Genomic DNA, 16681 nt, shown 5'->3' with positions numbered 1-16681 from the left:
AAAGGAAGACAGGTAGGAAAGAATGGGTAGAGACGAAACAAGATTGGCTATTAGTTTATAATTGTTAAAGTCAAATGATGAATATATGAGGATTCATTTATCTATGTTTGAAATTTTCTACTATAAAAATTTCTAGATGTGCACCATCTGGGGGGGATGGACACGCTTGAAGCTCTGACGGGGGGGGGGGCAATATATGTAACCTAAACATTTGTGACCCCATAATATGCTGAAATTAAAAAAAAATTTCTAGAAAGTAAAAAATACAGATAACATTTCTTGACATTTAAATAGATATGAAAAATAAGGCTACAACAATTCCATGGGAAAAACTCCCCTTTAATTGAGGCTTATTTTGAGACATTGTCCATAAGTTTTGGCTTCACAGCAGATAGGGAAAGAGGCCAGATGGGAAAGTCAGCAAGGCCCAGGTCCTACTGGAGCTTCTGTCAAGAGATTCCCAACTTACTGAAAACCCAGAGGCCTGTTGGTTGAGTGTATAATCAAAGTGCATGAACAATTTAATTCAGGTGAACAGACCACTGATGAGCAACTCCCAGCCACTCTCCCAACCCCACCTCCACAGTCCCTGCCTCACTTTGGGATATCGAGCTCTGGGGAAGGTCATGCTCAGGCCCAGTCAGCCCCACATAGCCTTGCCTCATTTGTCTGAGAACTGGGGAAAAAAGAACTGATTTTGCAGACAGACTTTGGCACACATGGCTGAGGAGCAGCAGCAGCCCAGTGTACATCTCAGATACACTCGGTCAGCACAGCCTCCTGGGCATAGCCAATGGGCCAGAAGAACCAGGAAGGTAATTTGCTAAATCAAAATTAAACACCACAGCTGCCTGCCAAAAAAATGGAACAAAATCATGTGTTCCAAAGTGGGCTGAGTAATACAACTGTGTCAGTTGTTACCATTTATCTTATATACAGTAGAAAATGGAAAAAAAAAAATCTCAGTAAAAAAATATGACATTAAGAGGCACCAGGAGACAAACAACATTTTACAATTACAGTACACTGTCAAAAGACAAACTCACTCACTCAGCAGCCAGTGTTCAAAGGCACAGCACAACAACGACACAGCAGGGCAGTCCATGCGAGTTACGCAGTTTACAGAATCTTAAACAGAAAGGAAACACTCCAGTGTTGGCAACGTAAGGAAGCTTAAACAGTTAAAAACACTGCATCTTCTCATTTTCAAAGAAATGTATTTTTTAAATGCCTACAAATGTCTTTATTTTTCCTGAATTGGCACTCATGCAAAACAGGTCACTAACCACCTCATCATCCCCAGTTGGCATCCAAGACCCCCAGTGTCTTGGATGACAAGGGTCTAGAGAACAGAGACCATTCAGTAACCAGAGGTAGGTAGCAAATGCTTTCAGGGCAAGATGCTGACAGGACCCAGAATACAGACTCAGACCCCAGGTGCAGAGGATTCACAAGAGTATCCACAGATTCTGAAGATAAAGTACATTCACTAAAGTGTAAGCTCTACAAAGTCAGGAATTTTACCCCCATTTTATTCATGAATGTATCTCAAACACCCACAAGAGTTCCTGGCACATTACAGAGCCTCAATAAATACTTGTGGAATGAATCAAATGAGAAATAGAGCAAAGCATTTTGTATACTGTAAAGTGCCATCGAATATAGGGCATTAATACCAGTTCATCTTTGAAACTTATTTAATGAGATCTTTTTACAGAACAGAATGTTTCTTAAAATACTCTCATATTTATTCGATGATCAATACCAAAATATTAATTTCCTAATAGTTTATATGTTGACAGTTGTTACAGTGCAAGGAGTAACAAATGGAGAAATTTTAAAGATGAGGGTAGAACATTACAGCCAGACATGAAAGAGGCTACAAATGGGGCAAAATAAATGAGGCTGCCTGAGAGAAGATCCCAACTGGGGTGGGAAGGTCCAGTGCAGGAGCAGGCAGGGCAGAATGAACAGACAAGACACTCTCTCAGCATTTAGCACAGGTGCACTTGAGAATACTTTGGGTTACTGACAGTTGGTGTGTGTCCCCACCTCACAGCAAAACCTCTGTGAGAACTAGGTGTTGTCTGTCTCCTACTCCACTGTATTCCCAGGGCTAGCAGCATAGTAGGTGCTCAATAAATATTTGCCACATGGAAAAGAGAGAGTGGGTGGGGGAGCAGGAGAGGCTGAGCTAATGATCATGCAGGCAGGAAAGAACACTCAGAAAAATGAGGCACCAGCTGCCAACATGTGACAAAGTTTTGCCTTTACTGCTAGCATTGCTCAGCAAGTAAACACCCCATTGAAGGATAGAAACCTCAGCCTGAATGAAAGCTCAGGAGATCGTTTCCCTAAAAGATGGTAAGAAAAACTGTTAGCACCACTTGGGTAAGAGATGGACTCAGCTATGCTCTCTGGAAGCTCTAAGTAAACTAGGCCTCGTCTTTTTCCTACGTTTGAGAACAGGTGGAAGGGTAATGCACCAAAGGGCCTTCCTGCAGGCCACCACCCCACACCCCCAAGGCCCTTCAGTAAGATGAATGACGCCCCTCCAACAAGACTGCCTGCCACGTGGTGCCTTCACTGCACTGGGGGCTCCTGGCGGTGCTGGGTCTTCTGGTGCCGGTTGAGGATGGACCTCTGGTTGAAGCTTCGCCCACAAGCAGGGCAGTGGTAGGGCTTCTCTCCTGTGTGGATCCTCTGGTGTCGGACCAGCCGCTCCCCTTTGCTGAAGCGCTTCCCACACACCTGGCACCCATATGGCTTCTCCCCGGTGTGGGCACGCCGGTGCACGGCCAGGTTGGCGTTCCTGCTGAAGCTCTTGCCACACTCACAGGTGTAGGGCTTCTCCCCAGTGTGTGTCCTCCGGTGCACCTGCAGGTGCTGCCTCCGGCTGAAGCTCTTCCAACAATCCCCGCACTTATAGGGCTTCTCCCCAGTGTGGCTGCGCTGGTGGACTTCCAGATGGTGTCTCTGGCTGAAGGTTTTCCAGCACTCACTGCACACGTAGGGTCTCTTCCCCAAGTGGGTTCTCTGGTGCTTCATCAGGTACTCTCTCAGAGTAAAGCCTTTCCCACACTCCATGCAGCCATAGGATTTCTCCTCCTCGTGGGTTCGCTGGTGCCTGACCAGATTGGAACTCCGACTGAAGCCTTTTCCACACTCAGGGCACTGGAAAGGCTTCCAGAAGGAGCTGTGGGTTTTGAGGTCATCATGCAGGGGGAGAGCACCATGCTGGGGAGGAGCAAGCCCGGGCACGCCGCCCCCAGAGCCACCCGGCTCCTGCTCACAGGCCCGTCCCAGCCCAGAGCCCTGGAGATCAGCTTCCCCAAACCTCTCAGTCGGCAGTGCAGCCAAAGCCCCTTTCAGTTCTTCCTGCTGGGGTTTGGCCTCCTTTTCCTTGTTCCCAATGCCTACAGGAGAAAGGAGATAAAGACTGACTCTGTGGCAGCCACAAAAGGACATTTATATGTTAGAACTTTGCTTCTGAGGGGTCCCAATCACAGTTACTTCTCTTTCCTTTACCTCTTTCCACCTCCATGGCTTTTTACAGAATAGTCTTCCAAATTTTAGTGCCCTCCCACTTAGCTTTCTACTAATCCAGACTTTCATTTCCTTCAAAATCTAACTCAATGTTTTCCTCTAAGAAATATGCCCTGATTATTCTCTTACCCCAGGGTTCTTCAGCACTGATGTACTCAATAAGCACATTATTATTTGGCACTTATTTACATGTGACCCTGTGGGAAATGCTAATTTCCACTCCTCCAGATGTTCCACCTTCCCCCCAGGATTATAAAGCTGCTCCAACACAGGGTGGTGTGCAGCCCTCCAGACCCTCCACAGCAAGCTCAGGCCCCTGTCCCTGCCCACATGCTCCCTTCCCTAACCAGCAACCTTAACTGGGTCTCCTGGAACCCTGGCAGAGGACTGACTCAGGGAAGATGCCTGTTATCAGCTAACAGAATGAATGAGCCCCTACATGAGCATATTTATCAGGACTGAAAGGATCATGGTGCCATTGAAAAGCTCAGCTTGACCCCTTCTGTCCTCATTCTGATCCCTTTTCCCCTCTAAATTAAGAGAAAAGTTGTTTCTGGAAGAATAAGGGGAAGAGGAAAAAGAGCAGAACAGGTACTAGGGAGCAAAGAGGTCAAGAGAACAAAGAAAGAGAAAAAGATAAATGACAAGTGGCACTTAAAGGCAGAAAGAATCCTTTCAGGCTAGTGCATAAGAAGGTAAAAAGAAACTAACTGACCTTATGTGCCTTCTCCTTTGATAAAATATGAAATACACAAAGATCATCTCAAACTTACTCTTTTGTTTTATAAGCTCCTCATGGAAGTAAAAGTACACAAAACATAAAGGTAGAGCTCAGAGAATTTTCATAATGAACCCCACAGTGTAAACAAAATCCAGTTTAAAAAACAGAACATAACCAGCACCCAGAATCCCCCCTTCCATCTCCTCCATTACTATCCCCTGGCCCCAAAGGGGACACATTATCCAGACTCTTTAGTCTGTCCTTGAATGTTTTGTCAGTTATTCATACATTGTTTCTGGCTGCTTCTGCTCAATATTAGGCTTTTGAGATTCAGCCATGTCAATGTGTAACAATTAACATAGTTTGTTCTTTTTCACTGGTATATAGTATTCTGTTGTGAGATTATATCACAATATATTTATTAATTTGGCTGATGTTCATCTGGGTAGTTTCCAGTTTGGAGCTGTTATAAACAGTGTAAAATTAAGTGTAAGTGTAAAATAAAGTGTCAGTGTAAAATTAAGACTAAATGCAGTGCACAAAACTTAACTAGATCCTAGGTAAAGCTGATTATATGCTAGATATTATACATGGAAATTATGTTTATTTTCTTAGGTGAAATTATAATACTGTGTTAGGTTGGAATGTCAATATTAGAAAACACATGCTGACGAATTTAAGAATGAAAGATCGAGATGTCCTCAACTTCCAAATCCTTCCAAAACCACATATACACATTTTATAGATAAATATGGCAAATGTTAATTATTGAATCTAGATAAAGGTGTATGTTCACTGTACTAGTCTTAGCTTTTCTGTACATTTGAAAATTTTTACAATAAAAGGTCAAAATATAAAGCTGACGGAAAATAAATACAATGAAATATCTAAGCACAGACAGACAGTGTGAGAAAGATCCAGTAGTAGAAAGAGAATGGTTGTGAATGTTGCATTGGCTACTAGACTGCCATGTGATCATGGAAAATAAATTAACCTCTCTGAGCATTACAATCTTCACCTTCAAAATGGACTGTACATCCATGAAGGCTGCTGCACACATGGATCTGATATTCAATAGTAGGTAGTATTATTTTAGCCCCCAGACCAGGTACATGATTTCCAGCTACTTCCAGGGACCCTGTACTTGTACCTCAAACTCAACAAATGGAACCCTCCATTCTCCCCCTTAGGAAAACATTTCCCTCCCTTTCTGGCAGTAGCAACATCATTTTTCCAGTCCCCTAGCCAGAATCTTAGACTCCTCTTTGACTCTTCTCTTTCCTTTCCTCTGGTCTATCAGTGATAATCCTCAGATTTCAGTAAACTCCTTTCTTCACAGCCATCAGCCTGGTTCCTTCTCTTACCCTTGTGCCTATGTTACTTCAACCCTCCAGGCTGACTATACCCTGCCATCAATTCAATTTTCCTCAAGTAAAGCTTCCATTACGTTACTGTGTGCTGAAAAATTTTAAAACAAAGCACCCATAGTCCTCATGGCTGGCTTCACTCTGTTTACCCCAGCCTCTTTCTTACTCTTCTGAACACTCATCTTTCACCTCAGGGTCCTCACCACCTTGGGAACCAGCCAATAGATTCCTACATTCAGGTTTGTGCAAATGGTATTCTTTGCCTCTGTGATTCTAAATCATCTTCTAAATTCCTACTCCATCCCAGTCCTATGTCTCCATCCTCCTCATTACCATTACTGCAATTACAACACAGACCACGAGGTTTGCAGTTAATTGTTCTCTAATGAGAACAGACCAAGAACTGGAAGGGATCTGAGCACCCATTTGACCCAACCTTTCTCCTATATGTCCATCCTCTACTGATGAAGCGGCTCAGGCCCAGCCCCACACAGCTGTCAGTGTAAGAGCTGGATGACATGAGAATGAACCTCAGGAAGACCCGATGGCTGGGACAGCTAGCAGATAGAACACTTGGGAAAGGGACAGTCCCATCACCCAGCCTCAGCACAAAGGCTTAGGCATGTGCTTAGGTTGTTCTGAAATACTGAGCTGGTGAGAGACAAGCACAGAACCAGAATCTCTAGAACAGTCAGAAATGGCCAGGAGGGTGTGAAAACACTCTGAGAATGGGAAGGCAGAATCTTCACCCCACACAATAGCATCACTGGCAGAAGTACCTCCCTGAGGAGGATCATGGTGCTGGAAGGCTAGAACCTCCGTCTGGGGCATGTCACATGAGCCCCTGATCTGTGCAGTTATCCCTGAAGCTTTCCACATCCTTTGTCATTGCAGCATTATAATGCTGCAATGACAGCATTATGTAAATGCTGTCTATGTAAAACATGCTGGCATCCGGCCACTCTTGTCACTGTCATGCTGAGACAACCTTGCCCTGTGCCCAGGTCTTGCCCCCACCCCATATACTAACCCATCATGACCACCATTACATGCACTTGGCGTCTTCACCTGAACTACGAGACCCTAGAGGTAAGCTCCTTTGTTTTCAACTCTTCATAGTGACAGCAGAGCACTGGCCACACAGTAAGTACCAAATGCATCTTCATGGGTAAATAAGTAAATAAATGCTAACTCATAAAGGAATCACTTAATATTTCCACAACTCATAAAACAATCTGACACCATCATGGTTGCCACACATGTAGATGGATTATCTCCTTTCATCCTCACAGCACTGTAAGGCCATGTTCTATGAAAGATAAGAGACTCAGAGCAGAACAAGGAGAGGGCCGGGCCGTTCCAGCCATATTGTTTTCTTTTCCCCACTGTTCTCTTTCCACACAGGCTGCACCTTGGCAGGCTCCAAGCCCCATGGCGCCCTCTGCTGGCTGCCCCATGGGACTTCACCCTAGACCACTTCCTATGAGCTGCTGTCACTCATGTGATGGCGCATCCCTGAAGGCACTGACCTAGGTCAAACCAGGCCACCTAAGGCTAGCTAGGCCCTGCTTCCTCTGTGACTCCACCTGCACCAACCTTTCCCATGGCTAAACTCACACTATGCATCCCCCTGCCCTCCTCCATGCACTGTGTGCTCCCACAATTTCACGTATTTCAGTCTAGCCCACTTCCTGTGGGAACACAAAGCTACTAATATGAGGCCTGCAATCAGGGAGCACTTATAAATATCTGCCAAATGAACAAGATCAGACACTCCATCTTTTGCTGTTTTTCTCTTGCTCTCAAGCTCCTGGTACCCTTAGTCATGGTCACAGAGTAAGTATCTAGGGATCCTAATGAGCAACCTGTCTCACTACAGCCAGAATAATGGCCTCATGTTTTCCTGCTCTATTATTCACCTCCTCTCTCCACACAGGAATGCAGCGAACCACTTTTCCTCTGCACCTGTTCACTGGTCTGCCATGAAATCCTTTGCCAGCTATACCAGGGCTAGGGCAGAAACCAGGACCTGAGTTTCAAAACTCCTCAGTTTCTTACCTGTGGGTTAAAGACAGAATCTTACCTGCTGAGACTCCGCAGTCCTGTGGTTCCACGTATTCCCCAAAACAGTCTATCTGGGTTGGAGTCACATGCCTCCACTCCTCCTCAGGGAAGACCAAGGCCATATCTTTAAATGGTCCCAACCCCTGAAACAAAAGGAGATGGCTATGGCTAAAGAAAGAATCCTAAGGAGGAGCAGTCTGAAAGCAGGAGCAAACACAGGGGACAACAAAGGGAAGAGCAGAGTAAGACAACAGAAGGACCCTGGACCCTGATGCCTTAGAGGCAGAACCACCTACCTCCCAACAGTTCAATGAGAGCAATTAACTTGTTTGAGCCTCGGCTGTGGCATCTCAGCTTGCCCCTAACAACTGCAGCACCCCATTTCCACTCTGCAGTCACCTTCACTCACACCTCAAGCTTGACAGAGCCTGGGAGCTGCTATCTACTATGTTATCTAGAACAAATTTCCCTAAGAGGCAAGTTCACATTTAGGGAAGCCCTGTCTTAAGAACAACGCCACATTAAAACAAATGCATTCTCATCTTCTCATTCACTATGCCATGAATAACTATTATGGTAGAAGGCATGATCTGACCAAATTAAAACACACTGATGTCATCTCTCATCTCCACCAAACCACATCCTTTGAAAACAGGAATGAGAAATGGTGTTGGCATCCAACCTTGCCTAAATATGGCTTCAGCTAAGTCAGATTTGACTCACTTTTTTCTGCCTAACCTGTTCTTCATGGAACTCTTTAAGACTCATCCCCTTCAGAAAAGTTCCCTATTGGAAATGTCCCCACCTCCCTGGTAACATTCAGCACCCTGTGGAAGAGAGAGTGCCCCATCTATGCTTCAGTTATCCCCATTTGTGGGGGATGAGTGTTAACAAGGCCCAAGCTCCTAGTGTGGACTGTGTGGGCTAGAGACCACCTTGCTCAGCACTTCTGGGAGCCTCAACCCTGGCTCAGTCACATTCCTGCTGCTATGGTGGGGGGTGTCCAGAGGAACAGCAGCAACAGAAGCATCCATAAAAGGCATCCACACAAAAGGATCTTTATCTCAGGGCTGACTATCACAGCATAGGTAGCTCTGTGGGATTTCTATCATTGTCATCTTCTTCACAATTATAAAAGTAACACCAACAAGTCAATCTTGGCTTAAAGTCCAGGGATAAGGCTCAATGCAAATGAACACCTAGAGACAGTGGTACAACAGAGAAAACGATACCATCAAGTCCACCAGGACTAGAAAAGAGAAGGATGCAACTTTGGGGGTGGGGTGGGGCATGTTAGCTGTGTGGAGAAACCTTGGGGAAGGTGAACCTCGATCATGGCAACATCATGATCTCTGGAAGCACAGAGTCACAGCTCACCTGGGATCCAGCTGTAAAGAACCCAGCTGCCACCTCTTGGTCTCTGGTATTCACTGAGGGGAGGCCAGGACCCGCCTGAAGAATAGGCAGAGCTGAAAAGGGACAAAAAGCATGAAAGACCCCATAATATGCCAAAATAAAAAAAAAATTAAAAAAAAAAAAAAAAGCATGAAAGAATCAGCACTGTCACGTAGTTAGCTTATTCAAAGGTGTCCCCCCACCCGACATACACAACCTCAGGAACCAGGAGACTCCAGATAGAATCACTTTGGTATCACACCTTCCCACACACAGGGGTGTCCCCTGCCCTGTTCTCAGCTGGGAAGACGATCCCAGCCCTGTCCCCTCATGTTCCTTAGTCACACTCTAGGAATAAGCCCCTTTGAGATTCAGTAACAAAATAAAGTCACATTACTTTGAGAGATATGATTTATATGCCCACTTAAAAAACTATTCCCATGTGTCAGCTGAGTATTTCTTGATGGTTTCTAGAAGGGATCTGAGGGAAAGGAGACGAGAGAAACAATTAGAGAACATGATCCCAGGTATCCCCTCCAAAAATCAGAGTCCAGGTAGAAGGAAACAATTTTATTTCATCTATTTCCTCCCAAAGTCAAGGAAGTAGCCAAGAAAATTCAGAATTATACCTTGCAGGTAACTCTGTTTAACTATCACTGGGTTTCTGAAGGACAAAGGGATGAGGTAGCCTGCAAAGCAGTTTTCTGCACCCTTACAAGCTATTTGCATCTTACCCTGCTCCTGGAAGTCCTGTGTCCTGTCTCCAGGGTCCTGATTGAGCCGCTCCTCAGTGCCTTGGTCTAGGCCTTGAACTCCTTCCCCATGGGGTATCCCCCACTCGGGCTTGACCTCTACTGGCCCCAGGTGGACGCCAGGCTCCCAAGCACCTCTGCAAAGTGCTGTCTCCTCCTGCTCTCCCTGCACATGGCATGGAACCTAAGAACAGTTCCCAACACCAATTAGAATGAGGCCTGGGCAAGGCTGTTATGAAGGGAGTTGAATTAAAACCTAAAAAGAGAACCAAGAAAAGAACCATTCTAGCTTCATGGGAGAGGAAGGAAAAGCTAGCTGAGCTCTTCCCCAGCATATCAGTAAGGAAGTGAAAAGGAAGTCAAACTCCCTTTATCAGGCCCTGAGCAACTTTACTCTGTCCCTGCCATTTGACAAGAGTCCCTTCTGCCTGCCTGATATCAGTCAAATGTCACCATAAATAACATCACAAAGAGCCCAAATACTGTCCTGCTAAAACTTAGCACAATACACTCACTACTAGAAAAAAAAAATTTCCCAATACAAAAACTAAAAATAAAACATGCAAAGCCTAGACTCTGCAGTAAATTAACTAGTGAGAAACAGTTGCTCTAAAAAGAGCAAGGAAAGTCAGGAGGACTCTCTCAGAGACACACTCACAAAAACAATGCTCTTCCTGGTCCGCTTTTAAGCTCCTGAACTGGGAGGAGAAAAAAAATTCTCTCAGGGTTCTCCAGGAAGGACAGGAAGTCTAGGGTGACAACAGTGTGGAAGGGAGGCTGAACCATGGTGTGACTGGGACTTGTGAGCAACACCATAACATCGGCCCTGTTTCCTTTCCTAGACATCCATCAGGTGACTGTACTATAATGACAGAAATATGGCCAGAGTCCTAAGAAAGCATTTGTGGTGCAGTCACTTGGTGTCATCAGAACACCATTATCAAATCACTACAGGAGCCCTCTGGGCCAACGTCTCAGACACAGACACACCACTACTGTGGACAATTCTTCCCAGGATATTCTTAAGAACAAGAGGGATTCTCTGCATCCCATAGGCATCTCTGCCCAAAGTGGGCTGGGCCCACGAGGGACCCTGAAAACAGTTACAACTGCCTGCTTTGTGCCTGATACTCACAAAGAAAACATGGCCAGGCCTCTGTCCTAATGGCCACGCAGAGGCTTCAGGCCCTTCTGCATGCCAGTATCTTCCCTGAGAAGGGGTTTTCTTGCTAAAAACTCTACTGCTTTCCAGAAAGTACCTCAGGGAGTCTGGGAGCAGAAGAGGGAGGTTCTATACCTCATCCATTCCCACTGTTTAATAAAATCTTTCAATTCTGGCTACTTCTGAGGTCCCATTCTCCAGAGACCCCTGAACCTCGCCCAGGAGCGCTCAACAAAGCCAGCTGTTTGGCCCTAAAAAAAAAATTCTTTCAATTCTTTAAAACTTCCTTCCCAGCCGGGCATGGTGGCTCATACCTATAATCCTAGCATTCTGGGAGGCCAAGGCAGGTGGATTGTTTGAGCTCAGGAGTTCGACACCAGCCTGAGCAAGAGCGAGACCCCATCTCTACTAAAAATAGAAATTACTTGGAGAGCTAAAAATACATAGAAAAAATTAGCCAGGTATGGTGGCGCACGCCTGTAGTCCCAGCTACTCAGGAGGCTAAGGCAGAAGGATCGCTTAAGCCCAGGAGTTTGAGGTTGCTGTGAGCTAGGCTGACGCCACAGCACTCTAGCCCAGGCAACAAAGTGAGACTTTGTCTCAAAAAAAAAAAACAAAAAAAAACTTTCTTCCCACGCCAACAGCACAAGACCTGGATCCCCCTTCTCACCCACCGCCTTGGCCTCTAGCGCTCTTTCTGTCAAGTCCTCCACCATGGCCACCAGGGCCTTGCCACTCTCCAGGCTGTGCTCCCGAATCCATGTGTAGAACTCCCGGGGCAGGATGGTCAGGAACTGCTCCAGCACCAGCAGCTCCAGGATCTGCTCTTTGGTATGTAGCTCAGGCCTCAGCCACTGACGACAGAGCTCTTGGAGCTCTCTAAGAGCTTCCTGGGGTCCAGCTGCCTCCTGGTAGCGGAACTGCCGAAATCTCAGACGAAAAGTCTCAGGACTGGAGTCTTCCCTTGTCCTGCCCCATGGCAACTCTTTCTCCAGTTTTACCACGGGAACACCGGTTTGCTGCTGAGGCTCTTCTGCCATCCCTGGACGCTCTTTAAGCATCTTCACGCTCCCTCGCAGAAGACTGAAAATGACAGTCTTCTGAGAACCCTTTTGAGAACATGAGAAACATCAAAGGTCAGTCTGTCCCAGTCATCTCTACATCAATGAATATTCTGCTGGAGAACATGGTAATTACTTTCTCTGAGGCATTTTCAAAAGACTGAATATAGATCCTGAAAGTTATGTCAATTCTATTCAGTATCTACTAAGCACTTATTAGGTGCAGAGAATAAATAGAAATGTGTAAGATTTACCTTATTCTCACAAATAGTTTAGGATCTGACTGGAACAATAACACTACAATAATATAGGGAATAATATAAAATGGGTTAGCCACCAGGGCCCACTCTTCCAATACTAAAGGAAACATATATTCAACATACAAATATATGCATACATATACACATTAGGCATGTAGAAACTAGAAATACAGTAGAGAAAAAGACAAACAAGGAGCTTGCCCTCTTGAAACTCATATACTAGTGAAGGCAGAAGAAAATAAAATGTAATCAAATAAAAAAATTGCAAGTGAGGATAAGTTCTAGAAAGAAAGAAATAGGGTGCTCTGTTAATTGGGGACAGCTTTTCTGAAGACATAGAGACTTGGAGAAAGCTTTTCTGAAGACATGATAATGAGCTGAGACCCAAAGGATAAGAATGAGCCAGTCATTCAAAGAGCATTCCAGGCAAAAGCCTCGAGGCTAGAAATTACTCTGCATGTCCAAGAAAAAGCCAAACTCTTCACTTCAAAAGAGTGAAAGGGCAGAGCTGCACACAAAGAGGTGGCAGAGGCAGGCAGAAACCAGATTACTCATGCCCTGGGCCACAGTAAGAAATATGAGCTTTATTCTTAGTTCTTCGTTTGGTGGGGAGCTACATGTTTTACATAAGTCATTCTGTGTCAACAGAAAATAGAGGAGGAAAGAAGAAAAATGGCACTTACGGCTACATGTTTTACATAAGTCATTCTGTGTCAACAGAAAATAGAGGAGGAAAGAAGAAAAATGGCACTTACGGCAGTTCAAGCAGGAGATGACAAAGGCTTAGATGAGGGTGGTGGCAAAGCAGCAGATAAAATCAAGACATACTTTGAAGGTAAAGCCAACAAACTTGCTGGTGGCTTACATGTGATGGTGTGCTCCACCTACAGAAGACAATGGAGAAACATATATACTATTATTATAAATGACCAAAAGAGTTCTACCTTGTATAGGCTTTACTATTTATAAAGCATGTGAACACATACTTCATTTAAGATTTAAAACAATTCTGTGTAGTGAGTACTACTCCCCCTACTTTTCAGATGGAAAAAAAGAAAAAAGAGATTAGATAATGATGACTGCCTCCCACATGGTATAGATAAGAAACATGGGAAGCCCAAACAGAGATTAATGTCAATCCAAGTATCCACGAGAAAGAAGAGGCCTGTAGAAGACTGGAGCATGAGTCCTAGTTTCCTCCATGGCGGTTAGGGAGGAGGACCTAAGCTTGGGAGACAGACCTGAAAGTCCAAAGCAACGGGGAAGGGACTCTGCTAATCAGAAAGAGGAAAGATCACCCTGACTGGAGCAGAGAATAAGCAACAGGCAGGAGGCACGTGCGGAGCTCCCGCTAAACCTTATATTGGATGTTTGTGTACATGTGTTCGCCCTTAAACCGATTTTACAGTTTCGGTCTATTCGTTTTCTCTGCCGCATCAATTGGGATTTTTAATCCATGACTTTCCAGCTATTGTACTTGTTTGCTCCACTAGTGTACTTATCGCACTATAGCGCACGTTTACCAACGTGTCTCTGGCTACCAGATGCCCTAAAGGCAAGAAAGGTCCTGATTCATCTTTCATCTCTGACACTTGACAAATAGAAGGTGCTCCATTGCTACTCTTCAGATGAGTGTCCTAAAACTTGTTCTAAAATTACTTTCACTTTTCTGAGTTACGCTTTGGTTCAACACCTCAGGTTCGCGGACACCCCTGCGTTAAGCCAGGCCTGGCCGGGTGGGATGATACTGGCTCCTACCTGAGCCTACCGCGGCGCGGCCCCTTCCAGTGCCGACCAGCAGGGCCTGGGTACCGCGAGAGGCAGTGGCGGGGAGATGCGCCGCCCGCAGCTGGGTCTGGGCAGAAGGAGACCGGCTCTCCCGCAGCCCCGCCGCCGCCGAGGCCCGCAGTCGCACCAGCCTGGCCCCGTGCCCTCCCACCACCGGCTGCGACCCTGACCTGCTTCCCACCCGCTGCCCCTCACACTCACCGCCCTCACCCGTGCCCTCCGCGGACCGGAAGTGATCTGAGGACGCTGTCAGACAGGTGCGTGAAAAAGCACCGCTTCCGTTTCCTCTCTAGGATGCTCGGAGGCGCATCTCGATGGTCGCTCGTTGCAGCGCGCGGTTCCCAAGCCGCCGCGGCGGGACCACGAGGGGCTCCTCCTCCGGGGCTGACTGTGCTCCTCGAGGCGTTCTGTCGCCGGCCTCCTTTGCGCCTCCGCGCCTTTGCACCTGCTTCCCCTCTGTGGAAAGGACTCGGTGTATCTCTGGACACACGACCGGACACGGCGCCGCCCTCGAAGGGCTTAAGAGTCCAGACTGTCAACACGAGACTATTCCGCGCTACCGTGCTTTGTGCAAGGCGTAGGGCAGAAGCAAAATTGAAAATGATGGTTCAGGATCGGGGTTTAGAATGAAGGGGTTAGAAATAAAACTGGATTGATAAATCAGTCTAAACTCTGGTTTGGATTGACTCAGAAATGTGAATAATCTTCATGTATGCAAAATGGCCTCCTTCCGGCCTGACACCGTCTTGTCTCACTTCCAGCCGGCTGGGCCCAGGGGAGAAGCAGAATCCACTTTTCGGCTGTTTCTCCTATGTTTCAAATCCAAACTTTGTTTTTGTTTTAATTAATACATGTTTTTCATTCTTCAATTTCTATTTGGTTCTTTTTCAACTATTCTAGATTGATCTTTTTAAAAAATATATTCTATTCCCTGCAGATATTTTTTAAGCCTTTCTTTAAACATAGTAAATATAGTTGAGTCTGATAATTGGGAGACCTGAAGTCCCCATGTATTTTTCCGCTGTCTGCCATTCCCACTGCTTTTGCCGGTCCCATTGCCACCTACAGTGCCCCAGAGCGTTCATTTCCCACCATCTCATCAGCTCTGGGATTATCCAACTTTAATTTCTGCCAATCAATAGGGGAAATAAATGTCACCTCATTTCTTATTCATATTTTCTTCATTATGAGTGATGTCAGTCATTATTCATACATTTATTATAACTACTTCTGGCCAGGCGCGGTGGCTCCCACCTGTAATCCTAGCACTCTGGGAGGTTGAGGCGGGCGGATTGCTCGAGGTCAGGAGTTCAAAACCAGCCTGAGCAAGAGCGAGACCCCGTCTCTACTATATAAATAGAAAGAAATTAATTGGCCAACTAATATATATAGAAAAAATTAGCCGGGCATGGTGGTGAATGCCTGTAGTCCCAGCTACTCGGAAGGCTGAGGCAGGAGGATTGCCTGAGCCCAGAAGTTTGAGGTTGCTGTGAGCTAGGCTGATGCCACGGCACTCACTCTAGCCTGGGCAACAAAGCAAGACTCTGTCTCAAAAAAAAAATAAAATAAATAACTACTTCTCTTTTTCTATGATCTGGCTTTTCCTTGTGTTTTGATTAAGCTGCTTATCTCTTTCTTATTGATGTATGAGTTTGGGGAGCATTCAATAAATTGGCATTCCTCAAACATACCTTCCTTATATATATCATGATGCCTTGTTTCCTTGTGTGCTTACTTTTGATTATAATCTTATTTTCCTTGGTGAATTTTTTGTGGAACTTCTCTGAGTTCCAGGATAAAATGAATTTCTCTAGAGAGGATTTATATATTTTTTCTTCCACATAATTGCCAGCATCACCATCCCACGGCCACTCACTGTAAACTATTGTTTGAAGATATTTGAACCATGCTAGTAATAATAAATTTGGGCTGCAGGTGTATGAGGGGTGATTTGTGGTTACAACTTCTCAATGATAGCATTGCGATTGTTGGCTCAGGACTAAGACTAGTTTCCTTGCTGGACCCTGGGGTAGGAATATGGGACACATTACTTATCTCTCACTCTTACACTGATGATGTGGCCTTTGCAGTCCTTCACCAAGGCGGGAAAGCTCTCCTATTAGATACCCTTCCCTATGCTCTAGGCATAACTTACAAAAATCAAATCTCCATAGAATGGTTTCTCTGGGTATTGTTCTTCACCTCGATGCTATCTGATCACCCGTTACTATTTTATACTCTTTTTGATACTTTTAAATTTCACTATGTATTTTATCATTTCTGTTGTTTGGGGCAGAAGAATCAGTCCAAATATTTAGTCTGCCATGTTTTCAGATGCAGGAATTCTCCCGTTTATATATTTTACTTCAGCTAGTACAGGAAAAATTAAAATTTTAATTTCTACATAATATTCTATCCTATGAATATAGTATACTGTCTTAATTCCAATTTAGGAGAAATAATCTAGAATACATTCTTTTATTTTACTATTAAAAATAACCTTGGGCCTGGAGTGGTGGCTCACGCCTGTAACCCTAGCACTCTGGGAGGCTGAGGCGGGCGGAT

General features: G+C 45.2%; 1 protein-coding gene across 2 annotated transcripts; it reads right to left on the bottom strand.

Moving 5' to 3' along the window:
- Positions 1 to 318: 318 nt before the first annotated feature.
- Positions 319 to 15535, bottom strand: ZSCAN25 (zinc finger and SCAN domain containing 25). 2 transcript variants are annotated; one of them, XM_075995313.1, is made up of 7 exons: positions 14318 to 15535; positions 13084 to 13212; positions 11682 to 12116; positions 9828 to 10029; positions 9076 to 9167; positions 7718 to 7841; positions 319 to 3416 (listed from the first exon to the last, which is right to left on the bottom strand). In XM_075995313.1, the coding sequence occupies exons 3-7, from the start codon at positions 12066 to 12068 to the stop codon at positions 2584 to 2586; spliced, it is 1638 nt and encodes a 545-aa protein (XP_075851428.1). In that variant the 5' UTR covers positions 12069 to 12116; positions 13084 to 13212; positions 14318 to 15535; the 3' UTR covers positions 319 to 2583. The 2 variants fall into 2 exon arrangements, with proteins under 2 accessions (XP_075851428.1, XP_075851429.1); XM_075995314.1 differs by having other exon boundaries at positions 14327 to 15535.
- Between the last annotated feature and the right edge of the window lie 1146 nt (positions 15536 to 16681).

Source organism: Microcebus murinus, chromosome 19, assembly GCF_040939455.1.
Source record: "Microcebus murinus isolate Inina chromosome 19, M.murinus_Inina_mat1.0, whole genome shotgun sequence".
NCBI lineage: Eukaryota > Metazoa > Chordata > Mammalia > Primates > Cheirogaleidae > Microcebus > Microcebus murinus.
The sequence above is the reverse complement of the archived record's forward strand: the minus strand, read 5'-3'. Positions and strand labels throughout refer to the sequence as shown.